Source organism: Myxocyprinus asiaticus, chromosome 19, assembly GCF_019703515.2.
Source record: "Myxocyprinus asiaticus isolate MX2 ecotype Aquarium Trade chromosome 19, UBuf_Myxa_2, whole genome shotgun sequence".
In the NCBI taxonomy this organism is placed as follows: domain Eukaryota; kingdom Metazoa; phylum Chordata; class Actinopteri; order Cypriniformes; family Catostomidae; genus Myxocyprinus; species Myxocyprinus asiaticus.
Genome location: NC_059362.1, coordinates 11,276,967 through 11,294,258, shown reverse-complemented (window position 1 = coordinate 11,294,258; position 17,292 = coordinate 11,276,967). Strand labels below are relative to the sequence as shown.

The 17,292-nt window shown below is 37.4% G+C and overlaps 1 protein-coding gene across 1 annotated transcript in view; it reads left to right on the top strand.

The window, feature by feature from the left end:
• LOC127410210 (disks large-associated protein 2-like) overlaps positions 1–11,855 on the top strand; it is a 174,883-nt gene extending 163,028 nt beyond the window's left edge. Inside the window, exons 8-12 of the mRNA XM_051645355.1 lie at positions 2,809–3,212; positions 5,715–5,806; positions 9,419–9,571; positions 10,319–10,321; positions 11,416–11,855. Coding sequence (XP_051501315.1) covers positions 2,809–3,212; positions 5,715–5,806; positions 9,419–9,571; positions 10,319–10,321; positions 11,416–11,631 — 868 coding nt within the window. The 3' untranslated portion in view covers positions 11,632–11,855. The remainder of the gene's footprint in view (positions 1–2,808; positions 3,213–5,714; positions 5,807–9,418; positions 9,572–10,318; positions 10,322–11,415) is intronic.
• The last annotated feature ends 5,437 nt before the right edge of the window (positions 11,856–17,292 follow it).

The following is a 17,292-nucleotide window of genomic DNA, read 5'->3' as shown; positions in this document are numbered from 1 at the left end:
ACAGCACACATCAGTGTGCTCCAGAGACAGAACCAGAGCTCAACGCAGAGCAAAACGTCCTGGTTACTTGCGTAACCTCCGTTCTCTGAACGAGATGTTGTGTCAATGTAGTGACACTAGGGGTCACTCTTGGGAGCCCGAGACACCTCTGGTCTTTGATAAAAGGCCAATGAATATTGCCGAGTGGTATTTGCATACCACTCCCCGGACATACGGGTATAAAATGAGCTGGTATGCAACCACTCATTCAGGTTTTATGCTGAGGAGCCGAGACAAGGTCCCGGCCATTTCAGCGGGTAGTTCAGCGTTGTGGCAGGAGGGACACAACGCCTCGTTCCCTCCATCAGGGAACGGAGGTTACGCAAGTAACCAGGACATTGCCTATCTGTCACTCACTCGACGTTGTGTTGATGTAGTGACACTAGGGTTCCCTATAAAAAATGCCGCAACTGGCTGAACTGTGTTACATGAAATGGCAGTGTGTGATGGGCAGACCACTGTGTGCCTCGTAGCCAGCGCACCAGGCCGACACGTAACCTCCCCCAACACTGTTATGAGTGTAGAACGGCCCTTTGGGACAAGATGACTACCCAAAAGATAGAGACAGGCTAGCCCAGTCGTGGCCTCTTTTCCCCTTCTTTTTTTCCACTCCCTAAAAAAAAGGGGGATTATCCGACTGGGCCGACCAGGTCTAGTCAGGGGGTGTCCCTCCCAAGGGGAGGACACCGCAGAGACCACACCTCACCCAGAGATTGGGGGGGTATTTAAGTGGAAATACGTCACATGGTTTTGCCGAGCTATGTCGGAAGTATGCCATGTGGAGAAGTCCCATGGTAGGTCCTACCCTGTGGGAGAGGAGTTACTACAAGCATGGAGACTGGGGCAGAAGGGCCTCTGCCCAAGGAAGATGCAGTTTGCCAATAGGGAAACGAATTAGCAGAAGATATACATCACATGGGGTTACCTACGGGGAACCGCCACATGCAGAGCACCTACTCCAGTACAGGGCTTTAGTTAGCACATGTACTGGGCCGGCAGCGAGTCTCTCCAAAAACTCGACTGCCACAGGGCTCGGAGGAAGTCAACTAGGGAACACAGTTTGTGAACACTACTGGGAGCTAACGGTGCACGTCTTCAGCTCAGGGGAGGTGAAAGGCGCTATGTGCAAGCGATACACCCGGCCGGCTGTCCTGGACTTACCTGCTTATGCAGAATAACACACAAACGGAAAGGCATCTTTAAAAAGACACGTCTTTAAAAAGACGTTCCGTGTGTGCCGCTGTTTTAGAGATATATATACTCTTTTAGAGAAAAACACTCTTTTATTTTTGCCGAAGAGCCCAGGGGCATTCTCTGCAGTGCACCAGTGCAGAGGGGGGAGAAGCCGCTGAAATGCGGGATCAGATCCAACAGTCATGGGAATTTAGCTCAGTGAGCATGACCGTTTGGCTCCGAAGAGAAAATCTGAATGAGTGGTTGCATACCAGCTCCTTTTATACCCGTATGTCCAGGGGAGTGGCATGCAAATACCACTCACCAATTTTCATTGGCCTTTTATCAAAGACCAGAGGTGTCTCGGGCTCCCAAGAGTGACCCCTAGTGTCACTACATCGACACAATGTCGAGTGAGTGACAGATAGGGAACTTGTGTGACTCAGTCGGGTTTCAATATTGCGGCGGCCGGCAGAGACCACAAAACTAATGTGACACATTTGAATTCTACTGAGAGAAGTCAGACCTCTCAAACTGTCAGACAGCCCTGACATTAAACAGCACTGACAAGGTAAAGAGACAACAGTGTGAGACAACATCGATTACAAGGTTTTTAAAATACACATCATCATCCAAACTAAAATGTTTTTAATGCAGTAACACTAACTCCACTTACCTACTACTGTTCTAACTGGCCGTGTTTTCCTTCAGATATAAAGGTGACTTAAATTATTAGGCCTGCATCCTGCTGAACTCTGCTGATCATTCTTGTTCAAATAAAATTTCCAAAGAAATACATGCAGTTACAGTCTCCAGTTACCTTTATCAGTTTTTGTGGGGCAGGGGATTTTGGCTAGTGAAAACGCTGAGTGACTAATGACTTTGGAATACCACCAGCCACAATGGCCGGTGAGCCAAAATGTTAATGTCAAGCCCCGATTAGAACGCTTAGTCCAAAAGTGTGCACATATACATATTAAGGGCTTGTCATACACTAGATAGCCAAAAGTATGTCGACAACCAAACACCACACCCATATGTGAAATTAACATTTAATTTAAAATGGGCATTAATCCATTCCTCTCCAATTTCAGAATGATCATCCTCAGATGATAAACATGGACTTGTGGCTTTGTCTCCACTGTTTCTAGGCTTTGACATGTTTGACTAATTTGACTAAGCCATCTGTTTTTTCATAAAATGTATTTCATGCAAAAGAATTGCTGATCACTTTTCAATAAATTCAAAAAAAGACACAACTGTGCACGTGGACCAAAGGGTTTGTAAACTGCAACCATTTTATATTGAGTAAATCATGTCTTAAGTTTGTGTTCAAAAAGGAGTATAAAACACCTAATCCTCTTTGGATGAGTAACTCAGAAAAGTAAATAAATCAAGTTCATGAAGAAAATAAATAAATAAATAAACAAACTGTTAATTCCAGAATACACAAAATCATAAATACACATATCTTAATTAACAGTATCAGTAAAATTTTAACTGTGTTTTTATTTGGAAAACACATGGAGGACATGTTTCTGGTGCAAATACAAGCACTATTGTTAGTCACTTTATCATGCTTGTGTGCTCTTTCAGACTTGGACGCTTTAAACGGTCCTACAGTGTGACAACAGCAGTTCAGGCAGATTTGGAGCTGGAGGGGTTTCCTTCGATGGAGGACAAGAGTCTACAGTTTGGTGGATTCCAGCGGCACTCTGAACCAAGTACACCCACACAGTACAGTGCGGTCCGGACCGTACGGACGCAGGGCCTCTTCAGTTACAGGGAGGATTACCGGCCCTCCAGCGGACCGCCCAGCCCGCAGCCTGAACCCTGGCTGGTGGAACCCACTCATGAAGCAGCTGAGTCCGGTCGCGTGTCGCCCCTCCGCCGCGATGGCAGCTGGTTCATGCAGCTTCTGCACAGCGAGACCAAACGTCTGGAGGGATGGTGCAAAGATATGGAACGTGAGGCAGAGGAGCACGACTTGTCAGAAGAGAGTGAGTGTGCAGAATATCAGAGCATCACCAACACATGAACTTACTGACGCAATCACTCGTCTAGTTTTGAAGGATAGAGTCAGTAAATTTACACACTATTCTGTCCTAGTGGTCTAAACTGTTCTTAGATACTCTGTTGAGAAGACCAGCTGGATGACCAAGGAAGCTTCTGGTTAAGCAAGTTAAGAATCTTGGTAGGGACGCCAGCATTCAAACCACAACATACTGTATGCTGGTCTTTCCACAGGGAAACAGTAAGAATCTTTTCTGCCCAGCTGGTTGGGCCAGTAGTTGAGATTTTTACTTGGCCTAGCAACATATTTTCATAAGGGCTGTCAGTGTATTAATATTTTTAATCGAATTACTGGTAATTAATCACATATTTTGCCAATTAATTAATTGAATTAATCACATATAATCAACATTTGCAGAGAAAGGCCCCCAAATAAAAAAATATTTAATATATAATGATTGAATAATTATAAATAATTACAGATAATTAAACATAATGCATTATTGTGGCAGACAAGTAAAGCAATGATTAGGCAATACAAAAAGTAGTTTTAGAGTGCAATATATTGTTTATTTCAATATCACTGTAAAGCTTTTAGCCTGCAGTCCACAGCGATCCATTTTGCAATTGAATTCGGTCCGTGTAACGCTTTATAATAAATATTCAGATCATACTAATCCAAATGCAAAAATAGAAAAATGGTTTGAAACTTTTATTTTCACTTTTTTTCGGTTACTTCAAGAATGGATAATTGTCATTTTCTCTCCTTCAGTTGTAATTTTTCTAAATTAAAATTTACTTCTAAATTGTGACTTTAGAAGTAATTTTTTGAATAATTGACTTATATATATATATATATATATATATATATATATATATATATATATATATATATATATATATATATATATATTGTCTTGCAATTTGCACTGGGGGCTGTACCATTAGCACAGGGGTTGTGGGTTAGGGAATGGACTGCATGTACATTAAAGAGTAGTTTAAAAGGCTTGTCCAGGGGTCCACAACCATAGTTACACAATCCACCTTTGCCACGCGGAGGGGTTGGCACGCGGGCATTGGCAACAGTTTGCACAACCCACTAAGCGCCAACTTGGCGCCAAGCACGTCAGCGTAAAGGGTTCGGCTTTGCGTTATTTGCTCCGCACAGTGGATGATAGGGGTTTGATCTCTCGCTGGCTGGCAGAAGCTGGCACTGACAGATAACGTGTCAGTCCTCCTGCCGCTTGTATCACTTTTTTCTTTTTTTTTATGCATTATGGCATTTGTGCTGAGTTTACTTGCAGTTTACCAGGTCCATTTATCCTTGTACCACATTAATTTCTAATGTGAAGGAAACTTTTGCTAATTGGTGGCTCGTTGAACAGCTCCGAATGTTGCTCTCCTTGTTCACTCTCACTCCAAGGAATTACATTATTCTATTCTTATAGATCTACACATTAATGCCTTTTTATGGAATTTACTTGCCATTAGAGCAGTCGAATTACCGAACTGGTAGAAAACTGCCACGTCCGGGTTGGTCCAGCCAGCCACTATTGCGTGAAAGAGCCCCGAATTTTTCAAAACATTAGCAACATAAATGTATTGGTGTGGATCTGTTCTAATGTATTAATGCCTTTATAAGGAATTTACTTGCTAATAATTTTCGGAATTCTGAGTTTTTCCCTTTTTTCCCGTTTTATTCCAGTGAATATCATACAAGGAGAAATGGACATGGTAAATTGCAAGTATCCGCTCCATATAAAGGCCTTAATACATTAAAAAATATAATAATAATAATAATCATTATAAATAATATTAATTAGGTTACGACCCCTGCAGCCTTTTAATCTCCTCAACATTCATGCACTAATAAGCAGTCCGTTCCCTAACCTACACCCCCGTGCTAATGGTACGTACAGACCACAGCGCAAATTGCTGTCCGAGATAGAATTATTATAAGGGCTTTCATTCGGTCAGAACGATGCTTTTGGAGCATCTCACTTTGTCACGTTATACATAGTTTGAAACTTAGAAAAGCACACCTTGAAACCCTTGCATTCGGAGTTGCACACCATTCAGCTGTATTTAAAACCAAGAACACGTCCACATCTTGTGCTGTCTGCTTTGGTTTGTTGCCAGCTGAAGTGGCGCTTACTGCCTCCTGCTGAATGAGAATCGCAAAAACACGAAGGTGGCGTTTCAAATTTGAATATCTCCGGTGGTTGGAAAATTCCTTATTACGGTCCGGTGGAATGATTAAAAACGCATTGTTTTTAATATAATTAATTGCACTGGATTAACATGTTAAATCAACAGCCCTCATTTTCATGTCAGAAAATAAAATATTTTTCATGTAACTTAAGTTTCATTGCAAAAAAAACAAAACAAAACCATATTGTAATTCCTATATACACTCACATCCTCATTTATTTATTTTTAAAGCCCTGCCATGTATGTTGCTGCTGACAGTCCTTTTTATTTTCTTGCAGTTCTTGGGAAGATCCGGAGTGCTGTGGGCAGTGCTCACCTCCTCATGTCCCAGAAATTCCAGCAGTTTTACTGGTTGTGTCAGCAAAATCTAGTACGTGCCATTTCTACAGTCCCCATGAGATATACATTAATGGTTATGCTGTAACATAAAATGCATCAACCATGCACAAGTTATGTCATAACAGATTCATTTTGCCTCTTTGACAGGCTATACAACAAAGAGTGTTTGTAAGAGTATTTATCTTGCATTTGATATATACTTCAAAGCTTAACCTGTAGGTTTTTTGTTTTGTGTTTTGTTTCATGTTTTTTGTTTTGTTTAGGTTTGTTTGGTTTTGGTTTGTTTGGTTTTGGTTTGTTTGGTTTGGTTTTCCCTTGTGACAAAATAATATACATAAGCACACTTTATTCTTGGGTGCTTCAGTATACTAAAGTGTATTGCTGACAGACTATAAATTGGTATACTTAAAGTGTGCTAAATTATTATCTGCTAAAAATAAACAAATTTAGTGCTTCACGCACTTTAGTTTGCCGAAAGCAGTGCTGTGGTGCAACTAAAGATGTAAGTATACTTGGTTGTGCTAAAATGGAACTTAAGTACACTTTAAATATCTACCCTTGTATTTCATTTTTTAATACTCAATTTGAACTTATAATGTATTTTTGTAACATTTCAATTGCAACTCTATTACACTGTAAGAGTGCTAGACAGATGTTAATATAATACTGATAATATACTGCTGGCCCATATCATAATTGAACTTCAGCTGGCATTTTTATATGCACTTCTAGCACTTGTATCATAAACTTGTTATTATTGAGAATAAATTTGAGAAACCAGCATAATGAGCCATAAACCACTATTATTCAAAAGCGATTACATTGAAGGATTATACAAATCTTACACTGTCTTGGGCAAGATCAAACCTCTCTCACACCAACACTAATCTCACCCGGGGTAACTAAAAAGGAACCCCTTTTTTATAATATAAGACAACATATTTAACATTAAGCTGAACTTGAAACATAACTATAAACCCAATTACCTTTACATGTTAGTAATAAAAAACCCCAAACAGTCCCCCAAACCTACAGAGACCTACCTAATTAATTATGCAAATACACCAGCCAATAGCAAGTCCCCAAGCAGAAACATCAACAGACATTACAATATATTCCTGAAAATGAGTATAATTCTATGTAGTTTTACCTTTTTATTTTTATTAAAATAGGTAAACGTGCCATTTTGCCCATTGTACAAAGAAAAGTAAAAAATACGCAGACGTCTGATTGGTTCATCTTATCACTGAACTACAAAGGCCCTTGGCTTACCTCTTCAAGTCACACAATGTCGAATGCAGTATGCTGCTTAAAAAATGGAATAAAACACAGGGCACATTGTACTTGTGTAACGTTGCTGAATGCAGACACTAACAACAAAAGACTGATTGAGACTTTAATAGATACATAAAGAGGAGGAACCCATACACAAGATCCCACAGTAGAACCAATTCAGTGTTCAATGTTGAAAAAAAATGTTTGAGCAGCGATTTGTGTGAACTGAAAATAATGACAAGCACATAGTCTCTCTCCATGTAAGCAGATTGAAATCTTTTTAGTTTGATTGCGTCAACATTTGAACTGTGTAAGGGGACAGTTTTTGACTAACATTTATGTAGATAAATAACTAGAATCACCGTGATTTTGACAAGCTTGGAAGCTGGATTGGTATAAATTGGGTGTACAACACATACTGCATACTGACTACTTAATGCTGTTGTGATGATATCACAACCAGCCTATTTGAGGGTCTGCCAGTTCAAAACTGGTTCTGGTGCAGTGACTGCTGCACATGTAAATTTAGTATACTCTTGTGTTTTAAGGAATGTGCATTGTGCAATTAAAAGAAAGTACTCAAAATAATGTTTAAATTAATAGGTTTCCAACATTAGTAACATCTTGTTAAAAGACATCCGAGTTAAAAGACAAATATAGAGTTTGTTCTCAGTTAATATGATAACAGTTTGTTGAAATGCAAATGAAATATGCATTCTTAAAAGTTTTCAAAATAGACATGGCGTAATTTAAAATATACAGTATATATATTAGGAAATATTAGTCATATTACTAGTAATTTATTTATTTATTTATTTTTTGCTTGAAGAACATTTTTATAATAATCGCTTTAACACTTAACTTGTAGAATCATAAAACAAGTTATAGATGGAAACAAAGACCTAACCAGTGTACTTTCTTAAAGTAATCTATATTTGAACTTAATGTATACTTTAATTGCATTTGTAAAAGCTATACTACTTTACTAAGAAAACATAAAATAAGTGCAAGTACATGGTATTTTCAATTAGTACATAGATATGTTAATGTATTTGTAGTGTACTTATCATGAAATAAAAGCATTTTAAATACAATTAGGTATATAACTTTTTCACTAGGGTTGTTTTGTTTTGTTTTGTTTCGTTTCGTTTCATTTGTAGTTGAATAGTAAATTTGTTTAGTTCTGGACTGAATTACACTTGCATTTGTTGCACTGTCAGCACCACTGAACATCATTTTATTTAGTCTAGAACAAAACGTAAACCAGTGTCATGAGGCGTTAGTGTAAAAGAAACTGACATTAATTGGTAGTTGACTGGTTTTATGACATTTTAAAGGGTTTGTTTAGTGGTCAAAGATTGTTTCTGTCTTTCCCTCTCTGGAGATTGTGTAATGATGGATGCTGTAATGCATTTACAGGGACAGGCTGAGACCAGCCTGTCCTCTCGAGATTCCAGAGTGAGCAACTCAGCTCAGCACGGTTACAGAGAAGAGAGGACATAGCCTGAATGAATTAATGAAATATCCTGTTTGTACAGTAACTGAGATATGGTACAAACCATCATCGATTTTATAAAAAGAAATAATTTTTACTGCCATTATGATATATACATACATACCTCTGTCAGGTAATAATGGACAGCACATCCATCTATTGCAACATATATATATATATATATATATATATATATATATATATATATATATATATATATACACACATTAGAAGAGCACAATAAAAGAAAAAATAATATACGTATATATCTTTCCAGCCATTTAAATATAGCCATATATCCTGACTATATATTGTTTTTCAAGCAACATATACCATTTATTTTACCAGTGCCAACTTTTTTTTCTCAATATAGTAGTTAGTGAATTTTTTGCACTGTGTGTGTTCTTGTGGTGCCATCAGCCAATCAGCACTGTCAGCATGTCAGAACAGCAGCATACCGATTAGTAACATAGCATTTATAGCTCTGGTGATTGGCTCAAAAGAACCCTGTATCGCAACTAAGTGCCCATGAACAAAGATTGCAGCAAGAAGGCCACTTACTTCTGGGGTCCTGCACCAGTCGAGCAACTGTCATTGAAATGAATGGGAACGCTAACAGATAGCTCTCTCCAGGTATTATAGGCATCCTTGGTTGGAGCCAGTAATCAGAGTTAAGAATGACTACAGTAACCTCTGGTGATTGTTCATGATAATGTATCATGCACCAACTGATGCAGAAAATGCATAATGACCAGCTTGCTTATTTGATTGCTTTTAATTTATTTTTTAATTGTTTTATTTTTTTCATTGGCAATTTGATGTAAAACAAAGCTTACTGTTCTTTGTAAATGGTCTGTTTGTGATTTTGTGCAGGACCCTAGTGCCATGCCCCGGCCTACCGCTCAGGACCTGGCTGGGTTCTGGGATCTCCTGCAGCTCTCCATCGATGATGTCACTGCCAAGTTTGATGAGCTTCAGCAAATTAAAAGCAACGAGTGGAGAATAGTGGAGAGTCCAGAGAAGAAGGTAACTGGACCATCACAGAGTGTCTAGGGCAGTCTCATAAGGGAAACGTCAGTTTAGTGACTTGTATCTTGCGCCACCAAAACGTCAGACTTGTCACATACTCAACTCATATTGTTTAACCACAATATATTTTATTATATTTATAAATAGGGCTGTCGATTTAACACATTAGTTTGATTCATTATATGGAAAATAACGTATTAAAAAATGAACACAATTATTCATGCACCCGACCCGTGCGTGAATTCCGCAAAAAGGAATTTCCAATGATCAGAGCATTTCAAGCTTGATGTACCACCTTGATGTCTTTGCAAATCTGTGGCTGTAGGGGGCAGCAAGCACAGACTCAGCTTAAAGGGATAGTTCACCCAAAAATGAAAATTCTCTCATTACTTATTCACGCCATCTAAGATGTGTATGACTTTCTTTCTTCTGCTTAACACAAATGAAGATTTTTAGATGAATATCTCAGCTCTGTTAATCCTCACAATGCAAGTGAATGATGATCAGGCCTTTGAAGCTCCAATAAGGAGATAAATTCAGCATAAAAGTAATCCATAAGACTCCAGTGGTTTAATCAATGTCTTCTGAAGCAATCCCGTTGGTTTTGGGTGAGAACAGACCAAAATATAACTCAGTTTTCACTGTACATCTTGCCACTGCAGTCTCTAGGCATGATTATGATTTGAAGCTCGATTACACTACCTAATGTTTCACGCATGCACAGAGCGCTAGATGGGGCTATAGGAAGTGTAATCAAGCTTAAAATCATGATCGCCAAGGAGACTGCTGTCAAGATTTACAGTGAAAAATGAGTTACATTTTAGTCTGTTCTCACCCAAAACCAACTGGATCACTTCAGAAGACATTGATTAAACCATTGGAGTCTTATGTATTACTTTTATGCTGACTTTATCTCCTTATTGGAGCTTCAAAGGCCTGATCACCATTCACTTGCATTGTATGGACCTACAGAACATTTGTTTTGACAGATTTCCTCCTGTTCCAACTGTCCATGACATAGATATTCTAAAGGTGACTTAAATCATTAGGCTTGTGTCCTGGTAAACTAATATAATTCTCATTCAAATAAAATGTCCAAACAAATGCATGCAGTTCTCTGCAGTTAAATTTATCACTTTTTGTGGGGCAGGGGATTTTGGCTAGTGAAAATTTGAAGTGGCTAGTGACCTTGGAAACTACTAGCCACAGTGGCTGGTGAGCCAAACAGTTAATTTCAAACCCTGGATGTAATGTATTTTAATGATTTAAATTATAATATGTATGATATATTATATAATATTTAAAATGATTTTAATTAATATATACTAAATTGTCTTTATTTGGGGGCCATTCTCCGTGAATATTGAAATATGTGATTAATTTGATTAATTGGAACATTATGCAATTAATTTGATTTAAAAACAATTAATCAATTGACAGTCCTAATTATAAATATATTAGCTTAGTTACATTATACTAGTATATGCATATTTGTCCTAAATCCAACCACTTCTCAACAATATTACATGCGTAACAAGAAAATACATTTACAATCACAATAGTTTTTGTTTCCCTAACTCCAACCCTACCTACTAAATACAAACTGTTTTAATTTTCCTCTAGTATGCTCTGGCTAGATTTGATAGTTTCCATACTTTGGTATGCTTTTTCAGTAATGTTTACACCCCTGGAAAATAAATGTTGATTTGAGTGAGATTCAGAAAGAGCTGCCAGTATAGAATAGTATAGTATCAACCTGCAGATTTTTACAAATGGACTTGTTAATTTTAATAAACCATCAAAATGGAAAAACAGTGCATGAACTCTACCTAATTTTTCAGGAAAGAAAATGGCCGCCTCCTGTTTCAAAGAGGCCTCCTAAAGGTCGTGGAGGGGTCACGCGCGAGCGCTCCTTGGACCTGCAGGATCGACAGAGGCAAGAGGCCCGGCGCAGATTGATGGCTGCTAAAAGGGCTGCATCTTTCCGTCAGAACTCAGCAACGGAGCGGGCCGACAGCATAGAGATCTACATCCCAGAAGCCCAAACCCGTTTATGAAACACACACATCCAGCTACACCTTCCTTACACCAAGGCGCTTCACTGACAGGGTACATCCATTCTGCTCCATGTCAAAGCTCCACCCGCACATATTCTCACATCTGTTACAAATCTTGTTTATGATACACTTCTTTACTGCTATTATTTCAGCTCATCTGGAGATCATCTAGTCTGAGCTGAGACAATAGCGCAGAGTTTATATATGCCTCAAACAGAGCTCAATGCAAGGAGGTCATTGCAGTCTATGTGCTGCAACACCTGCAGCCCACTTTGTTTTAGTTTTAGTGTATATGCATAGGCACAATAAATGCTCACTTTTATTGCACTGGCGCAAAATTAATGTCACAGCTAGTCCATTCATCTACACTGTAAAAATCCTTTGCTTAATCAGTATATTTTTGTCTTGTTGTTCAATAAAAATATCTAATGAGAGAAAGAGAAAATTGCATAAGATGATGAGACTTTGTTTTAAAAGGATAGTTCACCCTAATTGAAAATTCTCACATAATTTACTCACACTCATGCCATCCCAGACATGTATGACTTTCTTTCTTCTGATGAACACAAACAAAGATTTTTAGAAGAATATCTCAGCTCTGTGATTCCATACAATGCAAGTGAATGGTGACCAGAACTCCAAAAGCTCCAAAAAGGAGATAAAGTCAGCATAAAAGTTGGTTTTGGGTGAGAACAGACCAAAATATAACTCAGTTTTCACTGTACATCTTGACAGCAGCAGTCTCCTTGGCAATCATGATTTCTAGGCCCGATTACATGTCCTATGAATATGTATAGCGCCATCTAGTGCTCTGCGCATGCGTCAAGCACTAGGAATTGTAATCAAGCTTGAAATCATGATCGTGCCTATAGACTGCAATGACAAGATGTAGCCTACAGTAAAAAAGGGTTACATTTTGGTCTGTTCTCAACCAAAACCAACAGGATCGCTTCAGAAGACCATTAAACCACTGGTGTCTTATGGATTATTTTTATGCTGACTTACTTTATGCTAAGTAATTCTTGGCATATTATGCAATTTTGCTTCTAAAGTAAATGTATCTTGTTTTAAGGATATATAAAACATTTTTTTTGAAAATACTGCAAACCAAGACAAAAATACAGATTAAGAAAATTATTATACAGTGTATGCCATTATTCTCACAAGCAAGAACATACCTGCCAAACTCTAAACTTGACTCAGTATGGAGAGTTTAGATTTAAATAAGTGAAATAAAAATTACATTTCTCAATGCAATTTATTTTGCAAACAAAATGATAAAGTCTGTACTTCTTCAACGATTCATTTGTATTTTCAACAGAAATTATGATCTTGACCCTCATGATACTGTTGCAGTTGGGGATTTGCTTGAAGGTTAAACTGTAATTTAGTTTTAGCTTTAGGGTTGACAGAGAATAAGTTTAGTCGCTGTCAAAGGGACATCCTGTTTAAAATCCTTTTATTCTAAGGCTTAAAGCTCATTCAGCCCAAAAAGGCCTTGATATCATTCAATCATACAGTTACTGCTTGATGTTCATTGACTGACCACCAGTTTTACACAATAACATTTACAGAGAAGTATTTACAACACCAATCTTCCTCAGCGCTCACCACTCAAGGTAGTCTGTGACATATAAAGGTGCAAAAGAAACTTTAATAATATTACTGTAAATGGTGCTGCTTTATACTCTAATATATAAAAATCCCCACCACCCCCACTACCCCCACCTCCACCTTCTGCACAGCACTGTAAACCACCTGTGGACTTTTTAAAGGGAGGTTTAACATGGTGTCTCAATGCATTTCTAATGATCATATTCATGGTTAATGGTTTATCGAAAATAAATACATTTATTTTGGGTTAGACAATTATTCTTTTTGTATATCAATTTTTTTCAATCCAGCATTTGCACAAAGATGTGCCCACTGAGACCCTCGTGTGCGAATGACAGAGCTGGCTGATGAAGTGTTGAATTCAAATTCAACATCTCTCATTTTTACAACCCCAATTATGAAAAAGTTGGGACAGTATGAAAAATGCTAATAAAAATAAAAAGGAGTGATTTGTAAATTAAATTCACACTTTGCTATATTGAAAGCACAACAACTAAACATTATATGATGTTTTACCTTGTGAATTTCATAGTTTTTTTTTTTTATGTACAGTAAGTTCAAATCAGATGATTGCAACACACAAGTTGGGACAGTTGAGTGTTTACTATTGTGAAACATCACCATTTCTTCTAATAACTCTTATTAAGCATTTAGGCACTGAAGACACATGTTTGTTAAGTTTAAAAAGTGGAATTTTCCCCCATTCATCCATTATGCAGGTCTTCAGTTTCAGTTGTACGGGGTCTTGTTGCCGTATTGTGTGCTTCATAATGCACCACACATTCTCAATTGGAGATGGTCAGGACTGCAGACAGGCCAATCTAGCACCCACACTCTCTGCTTTTTCGGCCAGTATGTGGTTTGAAGTTGTCCTGCTGAAAATTCCGGGACATCCCTGGAAAAGACGGTGCTGAATGGCAGTATATGTTGCTCCAAAATGTTTACATATCTGTCTGCATTAATGGTGCCCTCAGATGTGCGAATAACCCATGCCTTGGGCACTGACACACCCCTGGCCCATACAGACACTGGCTTTTGGACCTGACACTGATAACAGCTTGGATGGTCCTTTTCCTCTTTGGCCCGGAGAACACGATGGCTGTGTTTTTCAAAAACTATATGAAATGTGGACTCATTGGACCAAAAACTCCATCTAAAATGAGATCGAGCCCAGAGAAGTCAGTAGCACTTCTGGACAGTGTTGATGTATGGCTTCTGCTTTGCATAGTAAAGTCTTAACTTTACTATGGTTTACTAAAGTAATCCCTAGCCCATTTTCATGATATCCATTACAGATGAATGATGTTTTTTAAGAGAGTGATGTCTGCATTCAGAAGTGGTTTTCGTCTTGCCCTTTATGCACCGAGATTTGACCAGATTCCTTGAAACTTTTAACTATATTGTGCACTGTAGAGGGTGAATTGCCCAAAATCCTTGCCAATTTCTCTTTGGGGAACATTGTTCTCAAAGTGCTGGATTATTTGCTGAAGCATCTGTTGGCAAATTGACAAGTCTCGAATGATCTTTGCTCTTGAAGGACCAGGCTGTTGTTGGAGGCTCCTTATATACTATGACACGATTGGCTCACCTGTTTAACATCTCCTGTTTCACATTGCCTTGTTATTTTAACTCGTCAAATTGTTATTAGTCTTAAATTGCCCCCGTCTCAGCTTTTTTGGAGAGTGTTGCAATCATCTGATTTGAAATTACTGTACTTTAAAAAAACTATTCACAAGGTAAAACATCATATATTGTTCAGTTGTAGTGCTTTCAGTATAGCAAAGTGTGAATATAATTTGCAAATCACTCCTTGTTTTTATTAGCATTTTTCATACTCTCCCAAATTTTTTGTAATTGGGGTTGTATTTAGGATTTGGCTTTAGGTTCTTCAATATGTTGATTGTGGACTAAATTATGAACCAATTACATTAGCTTCATTAACTTGTAGATACAACAGTTTCATTTATTTCTCTCTTTAATGGCACAATGTTGAATTTTAAATGTCCACAACTGTGCATAATAATAATTCTGATGTTTTGTCCCTGGTTCCAAGCCTAACTACCCCAGAGATCAACATGATTGCTGTTTGCTACATTGCAAGCAGTACTGTCTATCCTTTTAGAGTAAGTGCTGCTTACATTCATAAGGCATAGCAGGCAGCAAATAAATCCTTATCTTTTTAGCTATTTCCTTTACCTGGCAGCTTTACAGCATCTTAAGCAAAAAGCATTGTGAATGTACTGCCCTGCTCTTGCAAAAAAAAAAAAAAAAAGAAAAAAAAATGGAGGTGGAATGGAACTGTCAAGTGTTTTCACTCTTTTCTTGTTTCTGGAATAAATTCTGCCCAAACTGGAACACAAAAAAAAATAGATTTTTTAGGAGAATGTCCAAGCAGATATTTTCCATACAATAAAAGCAAATGGTAACCCAACTGTAAAGTTTCAAAAAGGACAAAAAAATTACCATGAAAATAGCCCATTGAACTCTATTCCAAATTTTCTGAATCCATATAATACCTTTGTGTGTGGAACAGACGAACATTTAAAAAATCAATGTGAGTACATATACATACGTAAATTGTAGTTCTAGCACACATACTGTACATTTGCTTATGTTTTCATAAACACAGAAACATACAATATTGATGTATTGACAGCATCTAAAACATTATCTCTTATTTTATGTATGAACAGCTTTAGAGACGAATACTTATTGAATCTGAGCATACTGAATTAATGGAATAGCTGTTTCATTCTGTTCTGTGTGATTTCTGATGTCTTAGTCAACTAATTTAGAAGAATTATATGACTTTAACCAACAATAAACTTTAAAAGTTAAAATAAATAAAAATTCTGTAATCATTAAAACATTAACCTCCTCAACTAAAAAAGTGAAAAAAGTTTACGCTTAAAATGTTCAAGTGTCCGAATACATAATTTAGGCATATGTGGTATAGTTTGAAAGCTTACAATCTGAACTTTTCATAGATAACCATCACTTCTGCATTTATGTTACATAAAATAACATAATAAGGCCCGAAAACATTAGCATCGCAAATCAGCGCCACCTAGAGGTCGTGTGGTAGAAATATTAATATGAATATAAAAGTATTTCAAATGGCACTTAAATAGACTAGTCATATATCAAATGAAATTTCTCATTCTCAGGAATATTTTGATGTCCTAATTTCACAGTTCAAAAGATTTTCAAAAGAATCCCAGAATGAAATATGATTTCTGTAAGACATCAAATACAAATGTCTCTTTTATGCGCCAATCACTGCTGCTGTAAGCTCCAAATAGCTAAAAACTTTATATCTTTATGCTAGGGAGGCACCGATGTGGAATTTCTGGGCCGATAACGATAACCCAATAATTCACTGCCCATTGTAGCTGATACCGATAACCAATATTTAAAAAAAAGTTATGTTTTAATATTTCGTCCTTTAGCCTGGTGAAAAGCTTCTAATTTGAGAAATATGTGTCATTTAAAAGCTTTGAATTTGGACTTGCTGCTATTTAAGGTTTGGCGGATGTAACATGAACCAGAAATTCACCTATATTACAGATTTATGCTGATTTGAATGACAAATAAATGACAATATGCATAAATTGTATGGTGCCCATTTAAATGAGTGTTTACAGTAATCCTGATGACTCACTAATAGAGAGATGGTTTAATGCATTAAACCAAAATGAGGCTATAAACTGCATGTAACGAACATCAAACTACAAAACACACAATACAACCCCTAATCTCTGTATACATAGTGTAATATTTATGCTAGCAGCCAGAATGCGAGTGCAGCTGTGGTTTGTGTGTGTTATGTATGTGTGCTTATGCACATCTCATTCACAGATGCTTGTTACAGTGCTCATCTTTGACAGTTATACTGTATAACTTATGAAATGTGAACACAGCAAGCATAATGGAATAGGTAACATCATAAAGATCGAATAGTCATGAGTCATAACATTATAAAACTCTCAACTTGTAAATTACAACAAGTGCATTCGTTTCACTTACAAACTAGTGTTTTTAGCCATC